The sequence below is a fragment of the Astyanax mexicanus genome, chromosome 6 (assembly GCF_023375975.1).
Source record: "Astyanax mexicanus isolate ESR-SI-001 chromosome 6, AstMex3_surface, whole genome shotgun sequence".
Lineage (NCBI taxonomy): Eukaryota > Metazoa > Chordata > Actinopteri > Characiformes > Acestrorhamphidae > Astyanax > Astyanax mexicanus.
The window spans coordinates 15,962,504-15,986,458 of NC_064413.1; the positions used below are offsets into that span (position 1 = coordinate 15,962,504).

The 23,955-nt window shown below is 37.0% G+C and overlaps 1 protein-coding gene across 2 annotated transcripts in view; it reads left to right on the top strand.

Moving 5' to 3' along the window:
- The window catches only part of adcy2a (adenylate cyclase 2a), a 231,342-nt gene that overhangs the window by 190,848 nt on the left and 16,539 nt on the right, over window positions 1–23,955 (top strand). For both annotated transcript variants that reach the window (XM_049480739.1, XM_022674109.2), the window contains 5 exons: window positions 4,046–4,183; window positions 10,155–10,274; window positions 10,557–10,741; window positions 14,944–15,028; window positions 23,332–23,490. In XM_049480739.1, coding sequence (XP_049336696.1) covers window positions 4,046–4,183; window positions 10,155–10,274; window positions 10,557–10,741; window positions 14,944–15,028; window positions 23,332–23,490 — 687 coding nt within the window. The remainder of the gene's footprint in view (window positions 1–4,045; window positions 4,184–10,154; window positions 10,275–10,556; window positions 10,742–14,943; window positions 15,029–23,331; window positions 23,491–23,955) is intronic.

Here is a 23,955-nt window from a genome sequence, read left to right on the forward strand (position 1 = left end):
TACCACGTACTGAAGTGACACAAACTGGAATTGAAAATTTCAAATTTGCTGTTTAAACAGCCACACAATTGTCACAAATAACGTAAAAAAAAAAACATTTTTGGACCACATTTACACACTGCTGTGTAAACATAGCCTAACTGAAGTAATGTATTGCAGGGTATGCTGTCATGGATACTCTGGTTCAGAGTATTTTAGCTGACTCCACCCTCAGCTCAAATTTAAAGCATGCTAAAAAATGGGACGAGGAGTTTGGCTAGGGCACGGGGTGATGTATGGGTTTAGGGGCGGGGCAGAAGTTAGAGCTAATTGGGCTGAGCAGTGTGCCTCTGATAACGGTGAGACATAGATGGTTGAACATCACCAAAGGAGGTACACAGACACATCATCCTCGCCTGTAGCACAGTTGAACCTGTGTTGTTGCTGCAGAGGTGGAAATTACCACAGTAAAAGTGCTTTTTGAAGGTTAGGAAATGTTTATAAAAAATTTAAGCAGGACTGGGGAAAACACATTTCAGCAATTAATAAAAAAAACATTGTTTAGGGTTTATTGCCTCTTTAAAAAATAATGTTTTTTGTGGAGGTTAGTGTAGATTTTTAAGAACTTTTTTTTGTTCAGTGCTGACATGCAATAGTTACTTTTGTACAACTGTTGGCAACTAACTACTAGATTTCTTTTTATTATTACATATTAATGGATTGTCCTGTGCTCATATTTGTACTTAGCTACAAATACACATCTTTGCTTAAGCAGGAGTGTCTGTATGAATCATAACCAGCAGCTTAAAAAAACCCTAAAGCAGAGCTTTTCAGAGCTTTTTGAGCTTTGAGTCTGTGTGTAAAAACACACTTTAAAGCATGCTTCAGATTTATGGCGCATATAATTGAATAAACAAATGTGCTGTTTTAGCCATTATAGTTGTAGGGCTGTTGAACTGCTCATATGGATCAAGAGATTTTTAGAAAAGCTGCTGGAGAATTTTAAAAAACACAAACCCTATTTTCCGTACTATAAGGCGCACTTAAAACCCTTTAATTTTCCACAAAATAGTCAGTGCATCTTATAATTATGTATGTTATACAGGAGTTTCAGTAAAGTTTCTCCAGCACCGAGACTGAAACAGTATTAGCCTTAGCCGCTAACCATGCTAAGCGTTAGCGCTGTTAGCATTCAGAGGTGAGTATTATTGGACTGTAGCCTTTGCGTTTACCGTGTTAAAACAAGCTACGTGGGATGAACTGCTAGCTAATATCACCCTGGCTTACTGTGGGGTTTCTCAGGGTTCCTCAGTGTAGCTGTGTCAGGCCTCTAGCGGTTAGTTGCTAATGCTAATGCTCTACCCTTAGTGCTAGAGAAATGTGTAAATCTAAGCTTACTGTAAATGGAAGTGCTTTACTCACCTAAATAAACATTTTTCTGGATCAACATCCAGTGCTTGTTAATTATTATTATTTTTTTTAGAATTACAGTTTTGTAGCTTAGCTTTACTTATCTTAGTTAACTTGCCCCCCCACCACCACCACCACCCCACAGCAGAGAGACCTGCTGAATTAGAAGGAAAACATGGCAACACCCCTGTTCCTTACTAGTGTCGCATAATGCGCTTTATAATTCCGGTGCGCCTTATGTATAAAAATAGACCAGAAAATAGACATTTATTGATAGTGCGCCTTATCATCCGGTGTGCTTTATATTGTGAAAATATATGTATTTATTTCTCAAAGCTCAGAATACAAATTATTCGTTTTTTAGGATTTATCTCTACTAATCGCCTCATAAATATGTCAGTGTCAGTTGCCTTTAAAACCATCATTTTTTATCATGTCCCTCCCCCTTTCTCTGCAGCTTTACTCACAATTGCAACATACTGTGCAACATTTACATTTACTGTTTAAAAAAATACTACAATAACATTTTAAATATGATTCTTTTTTTCTATAAATGCAATTAGAAAAACAATTACCTGGGCATCACGTAAATACACAGTAGCTTTAGAGGCATTCTCCTGGAAATATCAGTTATACCAAATTAAATGTAATGTATTGCTTTAGCTTTACACTATGAGCAGTCATGATCTTTAATCTCCCTAATAGCTTCCTAAGCAAGTGAAAAAAGGAAGAAATTCATAGCACTCTCGCTGTGGAATGGCACTATAAGTTCCATTAGATTTATCAGATATATCCTTTATCACAGGATATATTTATATAATCTGCACAGAGGAGATGATACTCCGGAAATTGGATAGTGCCACTGAACTAATTTTTCTTACGTTGCATTTTAAATGTATTGATTTTCCCTGGTCATGAAAAGTATTACTGTTGTACTGTTGTAGAGCAAGAAATGCCATAATCATCTTTGCTGGGGATGAACAGATGTTAATAAGTGTTCACAAGACTCCCCATCTTCCCCTCAAATGATGTTTAATATATATATATATATATATATATATATATATATATATATATATATATATATATATATATATATATGGGATGTTTTACAGTTTTTCTGGATTGTTAACACACGTTTCCTGAAAGAATGACTCACAGAACTCTACACACAAATAAAAAAAATGTGCAAAACACCTTAATTCTCCTACAAAATGAAAGTTTACATTAAATTCAAAAGTTATCTCATCTCAAAAGGGTGTTTTGTGTTCAGAAGACTTTAATAGACATTTATAAGAACCAGTTGAACACTGATGAGCTCAGTGTAAAACACTATGATGAATGGAAAACACTTCTTCATTCAGCTTAATCACTTACTGCAGACAGTACATACATAAGTGTTGTAAAATAATGAATTCTACTGTTTTTATACTCAGAACACAAATAAACGTTAAAAATATATATTTTATTTTTCCCAAAAAAGCAATGTATAGTTGCATGTACAGTGGTCTACATACAAAACAACAGAAGAATTTACTGTATACAGTTACAGTAAAAAAAAAAAAAAAAGCCACTGCACCTAATTCACATCATCAGCCTATTGTTTCCCTTAACAAGCAGTGGGGAAATAAAATAATCAACTGTACAAATAGTAAAATACAGTAAATACAGTGTAGGAACTCAAAATATGAATGCATTTCCCCACATAACGTATTTTTCACACTATAAGGTGCACTTAAATTCCTTTAATTTTCCCAAAAAATCATCAGTGTGCCTTTTAATCCAGTGTGTATTATGTATGAATTTTACCAGTCAGGTTGTAAGGAGCAGTAAAGCCACAGGAGTTTCAGTTTAGTTCTCCAGCAACGAGACTAGAGCAGTATTAGCATTACCGGCTAACTTCGCTAAGCACTAGCTCTTTCGCCATTTAGAGGTGAGTATATCGGCCTGTAGCCGACAGGGATATCATGTTCCCTTTATATACATGAAGGCTTTTTGTATTCACTATTCTGGTTGAAGCACTTCTGTTTTGATCTGTTAAATATGTTTACAAAAGAATAAGAAGCTCTGCCTCTGTTGTAATGTAAAGTTATTTATATTGGTAATATGTATATAGGTTATAGGTTTATGTTTGACAGGGATGTCATGTTTTTATTTTGCTACATGCAAATAAAAGTGAGCATTGATTTATTCTGATCATTTTTTATTTATAAAGTATTATACAGTTTTTTTGTGAGAGGAGGCTTTAAAGACTGAAATTAAAATTTCAGACATTAGTGTACAGATTTCCATTGCAGGGATTCTTAGCAGTTTTTCTGAGGCCTTCAAAGTATTTATATCGATATCGAAATTATATCGTATCAACCGAAATTAAGGAATATATCGTGATATAAATTTTGGCCATATCGTCCAGCACTAAAGCAGGAATTGTGATTGTAGTTTAGCAGAATTGGTTCAGGGAATCTTGGTACATGAGTTACATGTTGTGGTCATTGTGTATCAAGTACCAGTATTTGCGTTTAAACAATTGAGTAACCTGTAATATGCTGCTGTTAGATTTGTTCCTCAAAACATTAGAAACACTGCAGTAATGTGTATGTACAGTATGTGTTGTTTTGTTTTTGATTGTTTGTGGCCTCCCCTCCTATTTCTGCAGCACTGCAGTAAAACAGCATCAGCATCATGGCTCTGGATCCTCCGGTCCTCCAGCATCATTGCCAACAAGCCTTGGCCCCGCCTCACACTCACCATGGCAACCACCACCCTCATCCTAGTAATGGCTGTCTTCAACATGGTACGTTTCACTTTAACCATAATGAACCCAAACAGATCAAAAATTGACTAAAACCAAATCTAATAATTTTATTAAAAACTAGGTGCTAGATACCTCATAGTAGCAAAATACACATTAAATACAAATAGGAATAAAAAAATATAGAATTCACACTTAATTTACACTATACAGCTCTGTAGACAACAAAGAGACCCCCTTAGTTTCTGAATCAGTTTCTCTGATTTTGCTATTTATAGGTATATGTTTAAGTAACATGAACATTGTTGTTTTATGTTGTTTTATTATATATATATATATATATAACTACGGACAATATTTAAATGACAAATAATTCAAAGAAAACAAGTTCATATTCATAAAGTTTTAAGAGTTCAGAAATCAATATTTGGTGGAATATCCCTGGTTTTTAATCACAGTTTTCATGCATCTTGGCATGTTCTCCTCCACCAGTCTTACACACTGCTTTTAGATAACTTTAGGCCACTTTTGGTGCAAAAATTCAAGTAGGTCAGTTTGGTTTGATGGCTTGTGATCATTCATTTTCATATTGACTATATTCCAGAGGTTTTCATTTTGTTAAAATTAAAGAAACTCATTATTTTTAAGTGGTCTCTTATTTTTTTTCCAGAGCTGTATATCATTGCTGCCCACACTGTGTACCTGTACTCAGATGCTAATAAAAGCCTCTTGACCTGATTGTGTAGATTAGCCTATAGCCTATATACATGTAATTAACATTTTTTCAAATAAAATTGACTTAGGATTGTGTATTGGAAAGAACATGGCATATCACAATTCAGGAGTTTCATAATTTATATTTTTTTATTGTATTAATGTTAGCAAGGCACTATATTCTGAAAGTGTAAAAAAATAGCAAAAACACATCATATTTATAAAATCAAAGCAAAGTTAGAACGGGGGATATCTGAGTTTTTAGAGTATTGCTTTTTAGAGTATTGGGTTTAAGCACAAAACAAAGTTGAACACTGGATGATAGCAGTCACGTAAGCTAATAATATAAAAACGATACTGTATTTTTGCACACTGATAAAAAAAAGTGATGAAATGCGACACGATACGATAGTTTCGATAGTGTCGATATACTCTTACACCCCTACTATTACTATGCAATTAATATTGTTTTCTTTACATGTCTTTGGAGGTAATAGCATAAATCAAATAGCCACTTCCATTGTAGTCATTTATGCTGAGAGGTCCTATCTCATCCATATCGGTCATATATTTTCCAGACGTCCTGTAATACAGTTACATAATAATTACCCCACCTCCCGAAGTAAAACTAATGCTATCTGATTAAGGCTTTAGAAGACTTTTTGAAAAAAAAAAAACTATTTTTATGTGTATCTTTGACAAATATTTAAAAATGCTGCTTTTATTATTTATCATTTTATCATTTTAATTTATCATTTATTAATATTTTTATGTCCTTGTCTCGAGGATTTTTTTTAGTAAGCTCCTTTCACTTACTTCTTTCCATACATCTATTTGTTTGTTTGATTTGTGTTTTTTTGATAAATATGAAGGTATTATACCAATTCATTAATTCATTATTTTATGCAAATCATTCTAGCACAGTTGTTATGCTATATTTTTTGACAGATTGCGCTGCATCTGTGTTATGTTACACATGAATAGCCACTTGGAACACGTCAGAAATATTTAATGGGGGTTCCAACCCTGAAATCCTCCTCTCAGCATGTGACAGAATCCAACACCAGCGTTTCTCCTCTGTCTGTTAAGATATAATACTCATGACAGATGCTGTTTGTCTTGCAGAATGAGAATGATCTGCATTTAATGATGATAATACATCTGATTTTAACATATGGCCCATAGATATTAGTTTTAAAATAGAGCCAGGAAGGAGTGGCTTGTTTGGTTAATTTCAGACCCATCAGTCATAAAGGAACAAGGTCTGTTTTCAGGGTAGCATTATATATTACTATTATAATATCAAATATAGATCTACCACACACTTTATTAAGAAGACCTTTACGCCTATTATTTTATGCAATTACCTGATCTGTCAATCAGGTAGCAGCAGTGCAATGTATAAAATTATGCAGATTCGGGCCAGATGTTACAGGTAATATTAACACCATCCATCAGAATGGAAAAAAAATATGGACTAGTCTTTCTAGAACTGAGGAAATCTTCTGATCTTACTGATCTTCAGTTTCTAGAGTTCATTCAGAAAAAAATGTCTAATTTGGGAAAAAAAACTCCTGAAAGCATCAGTTCTGCTGTTGGAACTGCCTTGTTAATGAGAGAGTCCGACAGAGAATGGTCAGATTGGTTGAAGCTGACAGAAAAGCTACTGTAACACAGATAAAAACTCTGTATGTCAAAATGAATTGGCTACAACCATACAGTTTCTTCAAACACACAATAGGCACTGTTCAGCTATCAGCTATCCTGGTCCAGACTCAGGTCTAGGAATTGCAGTAGGAAATGCAGCATTAACATACTGTATTTTGCATACTATAAGGTGCACTTAAAATCCGTTAATTTTATAATTTTGTAATCCGGTGCACCTTTTGTATGAGTTTTACCTGTCAGGTTATAAGGAGCAGTAAAGCCACTCCACTGAAGTACAGAGTTACACAGGAGTTTATGTATAGTTTCTCCAGCACTAAGTCTGAAGCAGCATTAGCATTAGTCGCTAAGCGCTAACTCTTTCGCCGTTCAGTTGAGTTGAGAATCAGCCTGAACCTGCTGCTAACCATGGCTAGCACTGCTGGAGCAGTATTAACATTAGCCACTAACTACACTAAGCGCTAGCTCTTTCACCGTTCAGAGGTGAGTATTATCGGCTTGTAGTCTAACCCTGGCTAGCACTGCTGGAGCAGAATTAGCTGCGAATCTTGTTCGCTGTTCAGAGCCTGTATATATTAAAACACGCTAAATGGGACGAATCGCTAGTTAATATCACCCTGGCTTACCGGAACACTCAGTGTTCCTCAGTGTAGTGCTGTCGGGCAGAATTAGCCGCTAACCACAGCTAGCACTAGCGGTTAGCTGCTAATGCTCCAGCCTTATTGGAAATTTAGAAATCTAAGCTTACTCTAAATCAGGGGTCACCAACCTTTTTTAAACTGAGAGCTACTTCTTTGGTACCAATTAATGCGAAGGGCTACCAGTTTGATACACACTTGTGAAATCACAAATTTGCTCAATTAACCTTTAATTATATGTTATTATTATTAATAATTAATTATATTTTTAGAACAGGCCTGCGGGCTACTTATAAGGTCCTTGCAGGCTACCTGTTGGTGACCCCTGCTCTAAATAAACGGAAGCACTTTACTAACCCAAATAAAAAGTAGATTAACATCCAGCTTGTTTGATTTTAAATATATATATATATATATTTTTTTTTTTTTTTTTTTTTTTTTTTTTAAGAATTACAATTTTGTTAACTTTGCTTAGCAAAGTTCTGATAGATCTGATAAATTAGAAGGAAGACACAAAATTAGAATGTCAACACCACTGTTCCTTACTAGTGTTGCACATAGCGCTTTATAATCTGGTACACCTTATGTATAAAAATACACCAGAAAATAGATGTTCATTGATAGTGCACCTTATAATCTGGTGTGCCTTATAGTATAAAAATACGGAAGAACCTGGAAAGAAGGCTGAGGCAGATTTAAGTGGTAATGGTGTTCTTACCAGAATGCTTCATATATGAGGTATATACAATATATATGTTTTCTTCACTGAAAGGCTTCAGAAAGTAAAAAAAAAAAACACTTTCTTTTGTAGAAACAAACATGAAAGTAGTTTGTGCTTGTGTCTCTGCCAAATTCCTGACCACTCCGCAAACACCAACAGTTAGAACTCTGTGTGTTTGAACTGTTGCAGTTTGAAACCAACCAAACACATGAACAAGCCTCAGTGTCACAAAACCACAAATTCTGCCTAGGCTGTCATTCACCTCCACATTAAAGTGCGAATAAAAGGCAATAAAAGGTTCAGTTTGGCTCAGCTTTCAGGCCATCTGTAACTTGGCAGTGGGTAGCTGATTCTCCTCCAAACTCGGCCACCCCGGCATCCATGCGTGTCGCTATTTGTAAACACACTCTGAAAACGAGTTTCCCGTTGTCTGTCTTTGGGCTTCATGTCACTCAAACTCAAATCCGTGCTGTGCCGCTAGCTTTTCATTAAAATCCAGCATGATTTGAAAAGATAAGCCCCGAACCCGAGAAGGATACATGCTGAGGCTCTGGATCAATGGTTTTAATCGCTTTTCTTTTGTTTTGTATTTTCTATCAGCAGAAACAAATTGAGTCAGATAGCAACTTTACAGCCTCTGTGTACTTTATTCAAACAGGAAATAAAGACTGTTAGTGCCTGCATATAATTGACAATGACTTTTACATAATAGGGAATTTGAGACCAAAATATATGTATTTTTTGTTGTTGTTTTGTTTGTTTTTAGTTGCTGTGCCATAAAATATGGCCCAGAGGGCCAGAGGACCTTAGAGGACCACAAAGCTAAAAAGTATACAGTGCCTGTCAAAAGTTTGGACTCGCTACTTAAATTATGTATAAAGAAAACATATTAAATTATTTTTTCAAAAAATAAACCATTATATGTTTTCAATTTTAGATTCTTCCAGTGTAACGGTAGATTAGGCATTAATTATAAGCAGAAAGCCTGGGCACGGATTGTTTAAACGCAGTGTGAGTGCAGGCCAGCGGGGGAGTGGGGAGAGACAGAACCGTGCTCCAGCACAATTCAACCAAACCGTGCCTAGTGTGAGTACACCCTTGTACGGATGGAATTATTTTCTCAGGGGGATGTCTCAGTGATAAAACTGTTGTATCCGGACTGCAATTGGAAAAACAGGAGGACCAGTGAGTTTTTTTGGCTTTCTCGGTCACATGACATCGCGTTCAGTAGCTCCTCCACTTTCACTCGCTGTTGTGTTTACACAGATCTCTGTGGAAGTCCACAGAGTTCAGCAAAAAACTGTAGATAATTCAGCCTGTAATTTTTTTTTCAGAGGACATCAGAGAAAAACACGTACATGCTCATTCAGGACGGGAATAAAATCACAGAGGACCCCACATAAAAGAGAAAATTACCCCAGGACCCCTGAGAAACTAATCCTGTCCTAATAGGGATTTAGTGTGTATTTATATAAGAGTATCATAAACAAGTTTTTAGAATCTAATCTGGCATAGTCAAGTCAAGAAGTCAGACTTTTTTTGTCATTCCATCTGAGTACAAGTAGACAATGGAGCTAAAGTTCCTTTAGGACCATGGTGCAAAAACAATACAGCACAGCTACACATAGACTACACATAGTGAAAACATAAAGTACAAAACATAAATATACGCTAAGGCCGCTGTAGCAAAGTGCAAGTACAGCAGCAACAATGTTGGATAATGTTGGTAGCCAGCAGGCTAACACCACTATAACAATATTGGCCAAGGCTAGTGGTGATCAAAATTAAAGCAAAAGTTTGAGCTGAACTGTATATAATTTATTTGAAACAGTAGCTGGGTGTTCAATGCCTATGTGGGTGGCATTTCTTACCCACAAGCTGAGAAATGCAGCCAAAGTTTGGAATGACGTAACTGATGTATCCTTAAAGGCTCTGAGTTACCCCAACTCTCTGCACGTTCAACACAAAAAGAAAAAGACGAACAGCACAAAACACAATCTGTTTAAATATCAAGAAACAAAGAAAAAGCACACAGGATTTGTATCTTAATTTTATCACTTGACATCACATGTGACATCACTACAAAGCCACGTTCCAGACTGGTCCATATATGTGATTAACAGGTAGCTGTCATAATAGAAGTCATAATAGGATGGTCCTACTGGGGTCCTGTAATTAGGTCCTAATGCCCTAATTACAGTGCCTTTTTGAAAATGCAGTGATCATATGCTAGACGCGGAAACATCATTCTTCATTTCTTCTCTCCTTTTTTCAGTTCTTTCTGGAGGATGACTTGATACCCAGTGTACCCGTTTATAATACATCCAATGAAACGCTACTTCAGCCTGATGGTCGTCCAGTGGCTTTCCTGGAGAAGAGCAGTTTCTACCTTCCTGTGAGTTTTCACTTTTATTACAATGTCCTCATATTCCATACCAGCCCTTTCTTACTATTGAACCTTTAAATCATGAAACTTAGTGTAAGTGGAAGCCACAGTCCCGATTAGATTGAGTTACCAAATAAAAAGAGAAGATAAAGTTAAGCTTACACTGGACATCAGGGACACAGCATCAGAAGCATCACAATTGCTGTCATAAATCACAATCACAGTATTATCGTAAAGATGTTTCCCAGGGTTGTAATGTTTTTTTTTTTTTTCCTTTGCCCTCTATTGCAGTATTTCATCTACAGCTGCATACTGGGCCTCATCTCCTGTTCTGTGTTTCTGAGAATCAACTACGAGCTGAAGATGCTCATCATGCTGACGGCTGTAGTGGGCTACAACATCATTATACTGGAGACTCATGCTTCTCTCCTGGATGAGTACAGCAAGTTCCTCTACAAGACAGAAGTCCTAGAAAGGTGAGGGACCTCTCCTATGATGACGAGTATAGTTATGATGAAATGCTCTGCTAAATCTGTAAATATATTTGCTATGTAGTAGTTTCTTCTTTTTTTAGGCATAAGTTACAACCGGTGTTATTTGGTGTCGCAGTGTTTTCCTTTTAATTCAGCAGGACTCGCCACTGGGTGGTGAGACCTGTAAAGCTAAGCTAAGTAAACAAAACTGTAATTTAAAAAGTCTGAAAAGTCAAACCAGTGTTGGCTGTTATTCTACACAGATTTCTCTCCTGTAAACTGTTTATTTGGGTAAATAAACCTTAACATTAGCAGCTAACTGTTAGAAGTAATGCTAAAGCTGCTCCAGCAGTGCTAGCTGGCACTAGCAGCAGGCTACAGGCCGATAATAATCACCTCTGAACGGCAAAAGAGCTAGCGCTTAGCGCAGTTAGCAGGTAATGCAAATGCTGCTCCAGCAGTGCTAGCCGGGGTTAGCAGCAGGCTACAGGCTGATAATACTCACCTCTGAACGGCGAAAGAGCTAGTGCTTAGCGGGTAATGCTAATTTTACAGGCCGATAATACTCACCTCTGAAGAGCAAAAGAGCTAGCATTTAGCGCAGTTAGCAGGTAATGCTAATGCTGATCCAGCAGTGCTAGCCGGGGTTAGCAGCAGGCTACAGGTTGATAATACTCACTTCTGAACAACGAAAGAGAAACACTTAGGGGCTAATGCTAATATTTCTGAAGAACTGAACTGAAACTCCTGTTTAACGCTGTACTTCAGTGAAGTAGCTTTAGTGCTTCTTACAACCTGACTGGTAACATTCATACATAAGGCGCACTGATGATTTTTGGGAAAAGTAAATGGTTTTATAGTGCAAAAATACGGTTATCAATAAAAAGTGTAGTTCTTTACTCTTTTCCACCTTGGAAATGTACTTGTATTTTTCATTACTCTTCAACTAGAAATTATGCCTGCATCTGTACGAATGAGAATGGACAATTCTGGCAAAATACACATTGTACGTTGAGGTGAAAGAGTTAAAACTCCATATTGGTTCCATTTCTGTCAGCCAAGAACAGAAAGCTGAGGCTGCAGTGGACACAGGTTCGCACCAGTGCTGGAGAGTTTAACACTAAAATAACATTAAAATGAAGCCTAGTCTGATGAATCTCAGGGGGTGTAGGAGGAGTTCTTATCTTTTTTTTACTTCTATGTAAAAATTATGTGATTTATTTATTATATATTCTTGATTATATACAGCTTTACAACTTTTAATTAAACTTTTAATTTAGAAATATATACAATGCGGTTTGTTATTCTGGGTATATACAAAGCATGTTGTCATTTATTTATTTATTTGTTGAGTTTTGTAGCTTTTAATAATTGATTAAAACCTGTTGAGGTACACTGACATGCCAAAAGTCATGAGATAGCAGTATGTAAAGTACCGTATGTATCATGAAGTGTTAACTCGGGAGACAGCTTGGGTACACCCACACCTGTATAGGTTGTGAGGTACTATTTTTGTGAGTGAGGTTAAACACTGCTTTGGCCAGTGTGCTCATGACAAGGCACCATAAATAAACTGAATTCAAAAGAATTCTTTCTTTTCTTCTTGGTGATAAACCCTCTATATAGAACCAAAAAGGTCAACAGCAGCAACTGTTTTCAATATTACACACTTTAATAAATGAACCACTTAAACATAGATCCGGTTCTACAAGCTGTCATGGTTCTATATATAACTACAGCCTTTATTAAAGAATGCTTTTTTCAATATCAGCCTTTCTTATAATGCACTCTGAATTAGCTCAGAGCCAAAAGTGGCTTCAGCAGAAGTGCTCATTATGGCAAGCTATTGTTGGGTGACTGCCCATCCTGTGGACCACCTATAATTCTCAATAGGCCCAGTAAAGCTTCCAGTTCCTCTTGCTTAATGGGCTTTTATTATTACAGCCACTGAGGGCAGGATTACGTTAGTTAGTCTGACATAAAGCCAAGCTTTTTTGTCTTTATGAGCTTCGAGCTGTGCTCCAAATCCATTGGAGGGTCCACATGGATCTTCAGATGAAATGCTAGATGAAATGCCCTTTATGTCTACCTGTAATGATTGAAGCCTCTGGCAAAAAGTATCTGATCGCTCTGCATTGACTGTGTATGTGAAAGAAATCTCAAAATGCTGAAAACGATTTTTAACAGGCAAAAATAATCAATATGTATGATTTCTGTATTGATTTCACGTCCAGTCGTATCAGATATTGTTTGATTTGTAGCCAGTAAGTAAAGATTAAATTAGGTTTGAATTTTTCATAATCCCACTGGGCTGTCGGCACAGCCAAAAGATAAATAATTGAGTTTTGTATACAGACATGGCCAGGAATAATGTATTTTAGAAAATGTACCACATATTGCCATTTAAACTTTTTTTGATATTCATATTTGTTATTTTAATTGTACTGGAATAGCACAAAAAATCCGGTGCACCGGATCATAAGGCGCATTTTAAGTGGCACTTGTTAGAAACAGGGGTGTCAGCAGACTATAGGCCGATAATACTCACTTCTAAACTCCCGAAAAGCTAGCACTTAGCGGGTAATGCTAATGCTGCTCGAGCAGTGCTAGTCAGGGTTAACAGCAGACTACAGGCCGATAATACTCACCTCTAAACGACCAAATTATTATATAAATGCTATACAAACATATTCCAAACTTTGATTATCCCAAGTAGCACTGTTCAATCCATCATCAAAAATAGAAAAAGTATTCTACACCTGCCAACCTACCAAGACATGGCCGTCCACCCAAACTGACAGATCGAGCAAGAAAGACCACTGCTCAGAGAAGCAGCCAAGAGGCCCATGGTCACTCTGGAGGAGCTGCAGAAATCTGACCACAGGACAACTATAAGCTGTATACTCTACAAATCTGGCCTTTATGGAAGAGTGGCAAGAAGAAAACCATTGTTAAAAGAAAGACATAAAAAGTGACGTTTGCAGTTTGCCAGAAGCCATGTAGGAACACAGCAAACATGTGGAAGAAGGTGCTGAGGTCAGATGAGTTGAAAACGAAGTTGAACATTTTGGCCTAAATGCAAAGCGCAATGTGTGGCAGAAAAGTCACACACCATCCCAACTGTGAAACATGGTGGTGGCAGCATCATGCTGTGGAGATGCTTCTCTTCAGCAGGGACAGGGAAGCTGCTCAGAGTTGATGGATGGGGCTAAATACAGGACAATCCTGGAAGAAAACCTGATGGAGGCTATAAAAGACTTGAGACCGAGAAGAATATTGACCTTCCAGCAAGACAATGACCCTAAACATACAGCCAGAGCTACAGTGATCAAAGAATATTCATGTGTTAGAATGACCCAGTCTTAAATCGCACTGAGCTTCTGAGGCAGAACATGAAAATTGCTGTTCACAGACTATTTCCATCCAACCTGGCTGAGCTTGAGCTGTTTTGTAAATAAGAATGGGCAAAAATCTCTAGTCTCTAGATGTACAAAAAGCTGGTAGAGACAAACCCCAGAAGACTGGTTAGGCGGCACTACTAAATATTAATATATATTTTTGCACATCACACTTTATATACACATAAACACTATATTTCCAACTAAAACATAACAGTGATATATTACTGGTTTCTAGATACATGCGCCATATAATTGAATTAAATTATTTAGAAAACACTGAAGACCTTGAGGACCTTAGACGATCATTTAATTCTCCACCGACCTCTTATAACAGAGTTCAGCTTTACGGAGCAAGTTCAGACCCATAATGAGCAAGCAGGGTCACAGACATTGGCAAAAAAGGAAGAGCATAAAGATGAAAAAGTCATGTTCTTCATCATTAGAGTAAAAAAATAGAACAAAATATAAAAAAATAAAACACAAACATTACTTCTGCAGCCTTCAGTCCAGTCAGGGACGTAGATTTGAATTATTATTGAAGTTTTTATAATTTAGTAGAAAGCTCTGCGACAGTGTTAACATTAAACAACCATGACATTCTCTATTAATGGACAGCTGGGGACGATATGGTCCACTGGCCTCTCCTGAGCCAGAGACGGCATGATTTGTAACAGTGAATCAATTACACTCACAAATCTTTTTTTTTTTTCTCTCTCTCTCTCTCTCTCTCTCTCTCTCTCTCTCTCTTTCTCTCTCTCTCTCTTTCTCTCTCTCTCTCACTCTTTCTCTCTCTCTCATACCCAGGCCAGGAGTTCTGAAGGATTTGAAGACAATGGGTTCTGTGTCTCTTTTCATATTCTTCGTCACCCTCCTCGTTCTGGCCAGACAGGTGAGTTCAGACATGTCCATCTGTGCAATCAATAAAATAAATGTATTTTTTAAATGCTTTTTTTTTTTTTTTTTACATCCGACAGTGGAGTCTGTACAGAAAGTCATATGTCTGAGTCTTATCTCTGCCAATACAGCTAGTGTTCAGATGACTCTCATGTGCGTTTGATCATCTAATTAGAAGCTCTTAAACTAGGGTATCTGAAAGTCTTAAAAATGTATTTAGCTAACAAAAGGTTTTAATTTGTATTATATGTCATAAATTTATCTTGCAAACACATAAAAATGCAGCAGACAATAAAAAATATTTTGGTTGTGTTTTAAGGAAACTGCATTTTGCAATTTCAAAATTTCATATGCAAGTTAGCATACTGATTACAGAGAGATTCTAGGGGCGCTATTGTCAGCTACATTCATTGCTTGCTTTTAGCTACTGGAGATGGTACTCTAGTGGATAGTAATTCTAAACATCATCTTTTTACAGATTTACTTTTTAACCAAAATTAATCTGCTGTTAATATAATTTCTAACAAAAATATTTAGAATTGTCAGTATTAGTCTATAACATGTTGATCCTACTAAATCCTAGATTATACTGCTAACATACTGTATAGATATACTGTATATTATACAACAGTTAGTTCCGACCTCATAATCTGAAGCATATACACACTAAACATTTTTTATCACCTTTACCAGCAGCAGGCTAGCGCCCAGACAAGGCACGCTCGCCCGCAGCATGCAGTGCAGTGCTGGCTTGTCTTATGTGGCCGCAGTCTGATAGCTGGAACAGTAACCAGCCAGGCTAGGCTAAGCAAAGCTAATGCTGAGCTAAATCAAGCTACGCTAACCTAGCCACAGTCCTGCTAGCACAGCTAGCCTGCAGATAGGTAACCAACACCGTGCAGCAAACAGGCAGAAATGCTCATAAACACGCAGCCTTCACTTGTAGACGACTCTAACTTTTACTAACTCCCTTAATGCCCAATTTTGATTTCAAGCTAACCTTTGTGTTGTTACATTGTTTTGTAGTTACAGTTCTGTTACAGTTTACTTGTTGTGTTGTTACTTTTTGGCTGAAGGCACAATTCATATTAAAGCATATTCACTATACATTTTTTTAGGGACTTTTAGATTTTTATTTTCTTTATTCATTTTATTAAAAAATTAAAAATGTTTTATAAAAGCAATAGAACACTACTGTGTACTGTGTTATCACGGATGACATAATGGCTGTAATGATCTACGACCAAACGGCACGACACCTGTTTTTCAGAGACAAAGTTTCTTCGCTGCCCATGGGGGTGCACTTTTTGGCAAGGGTGCCAAATTTGGCACGACACCTGTTTTTTCAAAAAAAATTCAAAGACGAAGTTTCTTCGCTGCCCATGGGGGTGCGCTTTTTGGCAAGGGTGCCAAATTTGGCACAACACCTGTTTTTCAGAGATGAAGTTTCTTCACTGCCCATGGGGGTGCACTTTTTGGCAAGGGTGCCAAATTTGGCACGACTCCTGTTTTTTTCAAAATTTTTCAGCGATTAAGTTTTTTTGGTTCTTATGGGGGTTCCCTTTTTGGCAGGGGTGCCAAATTTGGTACGACACCTGTTTTTTAAAAAAAAATTCAAAGGCGAAGTTTCTTCGCTGCCCATGGGGGTGCGCTTTTTGGCAAGGGTGCCAAATTTGGCACAACACCTGTTTTTCAGAGATGAAGTTTCTTCACTGCCCATGGGGGTGCACTTTTTGGCAAGGGTGCCAAATTTGGCACGACACCTGTTTTTTCAAAAACTTTCAGCGATTAAGTTTTTTTTGGTTCCTATGGGGGTGCACTTTTTGCCAGGGGTGCCAAATTTGGTGCAACAGCTGTTTTTAAAAAAAAAATTGGAGATGAAGTTTCTTCGCTGCCCATGGGGGTGCGCTTTTTGGCAAGGGTGCCAAATTTGACACGACACCTGTTTTTTCAAAAACTTTCAGCAATTAATTTTTTTTTTGGTTCCTATGGGGGTGCACTCTTTGACAAGGGTGCCAAATTTTTCACAACACCTGTTTTTTCACAATTTTTCGGAGACAACGTGTATTGTTATTCCTGAAAACACACTCCCTTTTGTGTTCTATTGCTTTATTGTGCACTACTTAAAAACAAACAACGACAAAAACCTGTCCCATAAGTCATGCTGCTTTGGCATCAGCAGCTGGAGTTTGAGAGATCCCAATTGGCTGTGATCTTTCTGGGCAGGTCGATCACTTTAATTGTGACAGTTTGAAAAAGATGATATAGCTGGCTTTATGTGCATCATTCCTACTACTGGAAGCATTGCCAGTGAATTGGGTGAGTGTGTGAGATAATTGGCTTTACAACACTAGAAGGAAATTATCCCTAATAAATAACATCTGGAACACGCTATTTTAAGCCTGTTGTCATTGACTATGTAACCACATTTGTAATTAGTCAAGAATCATATGATTTACATTCTGGATCAGCCTTTTCTGCTTATTTTAAGTTAAAAAAAAATATAGCAGTTTTTTTTTACTTCAACCAACTACTAAAAAAAAACCTGCACAAAAATAACCTTTCATCAAATACAGTTCATAATAAAATATCTCATCTTCCGCTTGCCCTCTGCTGAATGAACAATAAGGCTGGAAAAATAGATCAGTAGCTGTGCTGTAATAAAGGAGCAGAGGAAATGGGTTGAGAGTACACACTTCAGAATTGCACCTTGTGTTATCATCCCAGCAGTAACGATTTCCATGAACTGTTTGCATAGACGCCTTAAAAAAAAAGGCAGCACAGCTTCATAGAAGCTGCTAAACATAGCCTGAGCCTTAGAAAAGCACCCTCATCCATCAGAGCCATCCCCTCAGTGATCCGGGCCCTATTTCACTGTCCCAAATTCAGACAGCGCCATGAGACTTGTTTTCCCTCGCGTCTTCATTCCCACTTCCACCTCTCTAGGATGATGTATAGCAGTACGTTTCAGGTCATGTCAAAACAGAGCTGTAAAACCTAGACTGAAACAGTGTGTGACCCCGGGATCACATTCACAAAAAAGGGACTTTTACTGCTATATGAATGATCCTGAGTGGCACTTATTGTAAGATAGTGAGATAACTGTGATTTTGGGTGAGAAACTGTTACAGACAGACACATTGAATTAGGGTTGCAATGGTATCAGATTTTTATAGCAGAATAATAATGATAAACAGAATAGTAAATAATCTGATAAACAGGATGGCTGCTTGAGATTGAGATTTAGACAATCTGGAAACAAATGGGTTGAATCTGTTACTTTAAGCTGGATTACTCACTAAAAATTCTTAACAGGCCATAGATGCTACATTTTTTTAGGGTAAGTTTAGCTGTTTCTGTATGTTATACTGAGTTATGAAAACCGCAATTATCAAAGTTAAGGGAGTAAAAGTAACAGACACAGTAAGTGGCATCAGCATTGTTGGAGAGTGTAGCCACAATGCTAACTGTTTTCTGAGCTGTATAACTTGCTGAGAGTTGTTAAAAGGGCAAGAGCACCGTGCTTAGATACTATGTTTAGAGGTTTAGATAGGTTAAGTCTTTACCGAATATTAGTCTGTACCTGCATTATAAATACAATAATAATAATATAATAATATACAATTCTTATAGCCAAGTTCAGGCTGTGAAGCTTAAATTTACAGCAGCTGGCCTCAGTTGTGCTGGAGCATTAGCCACAAAGCTAACCATTTTGTTAGCTAACAGTGTCAATTAAAGTCGCGTTTAGGTATTACCAAATTAATCACATTCTGCTAATTTAAGTCTAATTGTAGTCATTTGCACTAATAAGCTAATTTTTACTATATTAAAGACATGCATGTTCATAACATGGTATACAGTGAAGCTGGTTAGCCTTGCAGCTCTACATGAATCAGTGTAAAAATGTGACCTTTTTTTCGCACTCTTCTGATTACATTTGTTGGTTAAGTGTTTGCTCCTTCATATTTTCCTACTTTTTGCATGTTTGTTGCTCTTAAATGTTTCAGATCATCAAACTAATTTAAATATTAGTCAAAGACAACACAAGTAAACACCAAATGCAGTTTTTAAATAAATGTTATGAATATTAAGAAAGAAAAATATCCAAACCTATATGACCCTTAAACCTAATAACTCTTTTACAGCGCTGTGGAGGAATGTTGTTACATTAATCTTGTCACATTGGAGGATTTTCCAATATGAACCGCCTTTTTAAGGTCATGCCACAGCATCTCCATAGGAGTCAGATCAGGACGTTCAGGTCAGGACGATCATCAAGAGATTTTCTGGCAAATATGAGACGAGCTTTAATGTTGTTTTTGCTCAGCAGTGGTTTTTGTCTTGGCACTCTGCCATGTATGCCATTTTTGCTCAGTCTCTTTCTTTTGGTGGAGTCTGGAATGCTGATCTGAACTGAGGCCAGTGAGGCCTGCAGTTCTTTAATTGTTGTTGTGGGGTCTTTTGTCACTTCTTGTGAGTATCTTTTGGTCTAAGTTGCTTTGTCAAACAGGTTTTATTTAAGTGATTTCTTGATTGAGAACAGGTGTGGCAGTAATCAGGCCTGGGTGTTGCTAGCAAACACTATTTTTTTCCTACTTGTGCTGTGAGCTGTGACACCACTGTATGTATATATGGCCGCTGTGTGGTGGTGGTGGTGGTGGGGGGTGGGGGTCGCTAACTAAGTTAAGTGAAACTAAGCTAAGTAAACAAAACTGTAATAAAGAAGTTTAAAACTTTCTTTTAAAGTAAAACGAGTGCTGGATGTTAACCTATACATATTTCTCTACTGAAAAATACTCACCTCCGAATGGGGAAATAGCGGTTAGCGGCTAATGCTAGTACTGCTCCAGTCTCAGTGCTGGAGAACTAAACTGAAACTCCTGTATAACTCTGTACTTCAGCAGAGTGGCTTTACTGCTCTTTACAACCTGACTGGTAAAATTCACACAGAAGGCACAATGGATTATAAGACACACTGATGATTTTTGGGAAAATTAAAGGGTTTTAAGTGTGCCTTATAGTGTGAAAATATATGGTATAGAGAGAGAGAGAGAGAGAGACTATCCACTAACCAGGTTCTGTGATTACTAGAGCAGATTTCCTCTCCAGAGAGAATTCTCTGTACGGTGAAAAGACACTCCACCCTTAGCTCATCAGCCAGACAGATGAGGATTCTCTGGGTCACCTGTGGACGAATGTTCGTCTTTATGCATTTCTGCCCTTGAGCCTTAAATCAGTGATGGATTGTTTCTCCTGCTGGTCGTTCCATACTAACCAGGGAGACTTTGACTAGCGGAAAAATCTTAGCTCAGTAAAACCTGACCACATTTTATCTACTGCTAGAGCCCCATCCACACACATACTAAAAGACAAGTGGTGTGTGTGAAATATGTTCTCTGAGTGTAAAGGATTTATTCTCTTCCAGTGCTTGCTTTTATATGTGCTGGGTTTTTGCCACGTCTGCGGGCAAAGTGCATTTTTAACAATCTAATCTATTTTAGAGTAAAAGACAAAGGAGACTTTAGTCTCCTGTGATTAAATGTGTCTACTGAGAATAAAAGCACAGAATTCTCACGTGTCTCCTCTGGAGGTTTACATATTACATGTTATAGCACAAACCTTGAGTGTGTTATTGACCTTCTAAAGCTGCTAGTTGGATCATAAACAGCCACAGCAACTTAGTTGTTTAGTGGACGATCTTGTCACTGTCATGTATAATCTCAGCTGTTATTTATACATTTATACAGAGTTCAGTTGTTGGCGGTCAGTTGGAGGTGTGAACAGACCCAGTATCATGTTTGAATTTGAGTCAGAGTTTAGAACCAATATATCAGATTTATAAATTCAGTTTACACCCTATCCCTAGAAACATGCCGCTAATTTGAAAATGTTTACTTGTAATCTGCAATTACTGAGAATTTAAAACATATTTCATTCATCCATAAATAACAAGGCACAAAATGTGCATTTCTCTGCTAAAGCTCATTTTAGCACATGATAAATAGCGTGTGTCAGTGTAGCGTACTGAGGGCCAAAGTAGCAGGCCAGGCAGAGGAGATTACGCAGGAAAGTTCACGTTCATGCTCCATTCTCCTCTGGATGCCTTTCCAATCTCCCTTCCACATGACATTTCCAACAGAAGCAGCTGATGTGATTTATTCCCTCATAAGTCAGTTTATCGCCGGGACATGAACAATGTGAACTGAGGAGGATCCTGTAGAAAGCTTGATATCCTGCAGGAGAGTTTTATATGATATTATTTCATAATAAACGAGGGGTCCTCCTGTCACAGGGAGACGTAGAACCCTCGCACACCAGTACAGGTCGTACCGAGTCAAACCAAGAATCCGGTCAAAGTTGGACCATGATGTAATTTTTACAAAACGTGCAGTTAATCAGATTTACATTTTGACAAGCCCAAAAACTCTATATAATGCCTACCTCATTCTGCAGTAAACAAGACATCTTTCAAAATGGCTGACTTCCTGTTGGGCGGAGCTAATTCAAGGATTCAAGGAGACTTTACTACCATTCGCATCACATGTGGTACATGAGGTAGAACGAAATTGTGATCTCACGATCCAGTTTACTTACACCCAAGAGCTGTTGTTAAAATAGATAATATATATAAAATAGATTAACAAAATAAAAGAACACAATAAAAATAGATTAGAACAAAATAGATAAAGATAAATACACAAAAAATTAAAGAAACATAGAGAGTAGACACGTACCGGCAACATGAAGTCCAGAGTGCAAGTTTTGCTATAGCAGCATGATAATGTGAATTAAGAGCAGTACAAGATAAAGTGTCCCAGTGCGGTTTAAAGTGACAGGGTTTGTTATACAAATTAATACAAGTTAATGGTTAATACGTACAGCATAATATTTTCTTTTCTCCTACCAAAATTCAAGAATATTGGAGAAATTTTGAGACAGTTACATGTGAGAAAATTGTCAAAATATTTCTAAATGGTTTTGAGGTCTTATTAAGTTTGGCAATTTTAAAGAGTTGTCTACCCTGCCAAGAATGTAAAATATGTAATAAAAGCCTAGGTGGCTTCATAATAAATTACACCATGAAACATTTTTGCTGCATCTTATAGCCTCTCTCATTACAGACATTGACAATATTGGGCTTTCACATGTAAAGTTTTTTAAACTTCATTTGAGTCCTTTTTCTGGGTAACAGCATTAACCTTTAATAGAAAAAAAAGAATTTGGTGCACAACTAATGTTATGACAGTCTGCTTTTGTTTGATAGAAAAATCAGCCCATTTAGATTTTATTTGTGTTTGAAGTCATTTTTCAATAGGAACCTCAACCCAGTTTTGTACAACTGTTAATCCTCTAGCTAGTGGTTAGAGGACCTGCTAAAGAATCATGAGATATTCCTCCTTTTTCTCTGTTCCCCTTTATATGTATATCTTGTAGCATTTCAGCTATAGAGCCCCAGAATGTGATGCTACCACCCCCATGCTTAACGTTTGTATTAAGTGTTCTTAATGTGACCTTTCCTTTACTCCTCCCAACCTTTACTTTTCTAATAAAAATGTTCTTCCAGACAAACAAAACAAGAAAGAAATCACTGAAAAACCATGAAATACATTTTCATGATAACTTTTATGTAAACTTTACTGCAACTGTAATAGACATCACACTGTAAGCTAACTAAGTGTTTCTCTAATAAATTGTTGATGTACACTCTTTATACTGTTACTACACTGTACATTTTAATTAATTAACCTTACTCAAAAAGCATGCAAACTAATTGCTTTAAAAACAGAATAAAATAGGTATTGTATGTTGTGTTGACCAATGCTTTAAAAATAGTTTACTTACACTTTACATTTAATATTATTAAAATAAAAAAAAAACTGTAAAGACTTCATAATTTGCTTTAGATGAACTTTTGTCTTAGTATGAACTAATCAGAACTATTCATCTAAACAAATACATTATAAAATGTACTAAAATGTTTATCAAGAAAGTTTATTAAGACTCACAAAATATTTTTTTTACCTAAATCTGCGATAATCAGTCCTTTAATCCCTGATAATATTCAGTTGTGTTAGGTGAAGCATTTTCTGTTGTTTACATGACTGTGTGTTTGACATTCAGATGCAGTGCTGGTGTTGCCTGATGCTTGCATGCGTTGGTGAGATGTTTCGTCAGTGTGTGTGTGTGTGTGTGTGAGAGAAAGTGAGCTGCTGCTCTCTGTGGAATTGCTGTGTTGTTGATCAGTGAAAGGAGCACGGTGACCTCCAGTCTCTTCACTTCTGTGTCCTCTTGTAACAGAATGAATATTACTGTAGGTTGGACTTTCTGTGGAAGAACAAGTTCAAGAAGGAGTGTGAGGAGATCGAGACTATGGAGAACCTGAACCGCGTACTGTTGGAGAACGTTCTACCCGCCCACGTGGCAGAGCACTTCCTGGCCCGAAACTGGAAGAATGAGGTAGGAGGCATTGACATACCTGTCAAGTTTTGGATTTAAAAATAAGGGATATTTTCATCTGTCCGCTTAAAGCCATCCCACCAGCCCAACCGAGGTTCAGTATCCCTTACATTTTAAGACAGGTTTACAAAAAATCTAAAATAACCACATGTGAACCACTTTCACACCACAATTAGATTATCAGAATCTGATAGGTCTACCTCTGTTGACACTGAAATGTTGTGGACATTCCTACATATGTCATTCTTTTAATACAGCCAAATTAAAAACCCTTTAAATTGAACAAAGGGTGCACAAATTCTGCAAAATGACTGTTGGTGACCTAAAAATAGTATTATGAGGTTTTACTAAAAGGACAGCAAAATTAGTCCTAAGGGGCCTACACAATTACTAATCTTTAATTGATACTTCTTTCTTTTGATCACTAAACCCCTGATCAGTTCAGTTTGGGTCTTTCCCACACTG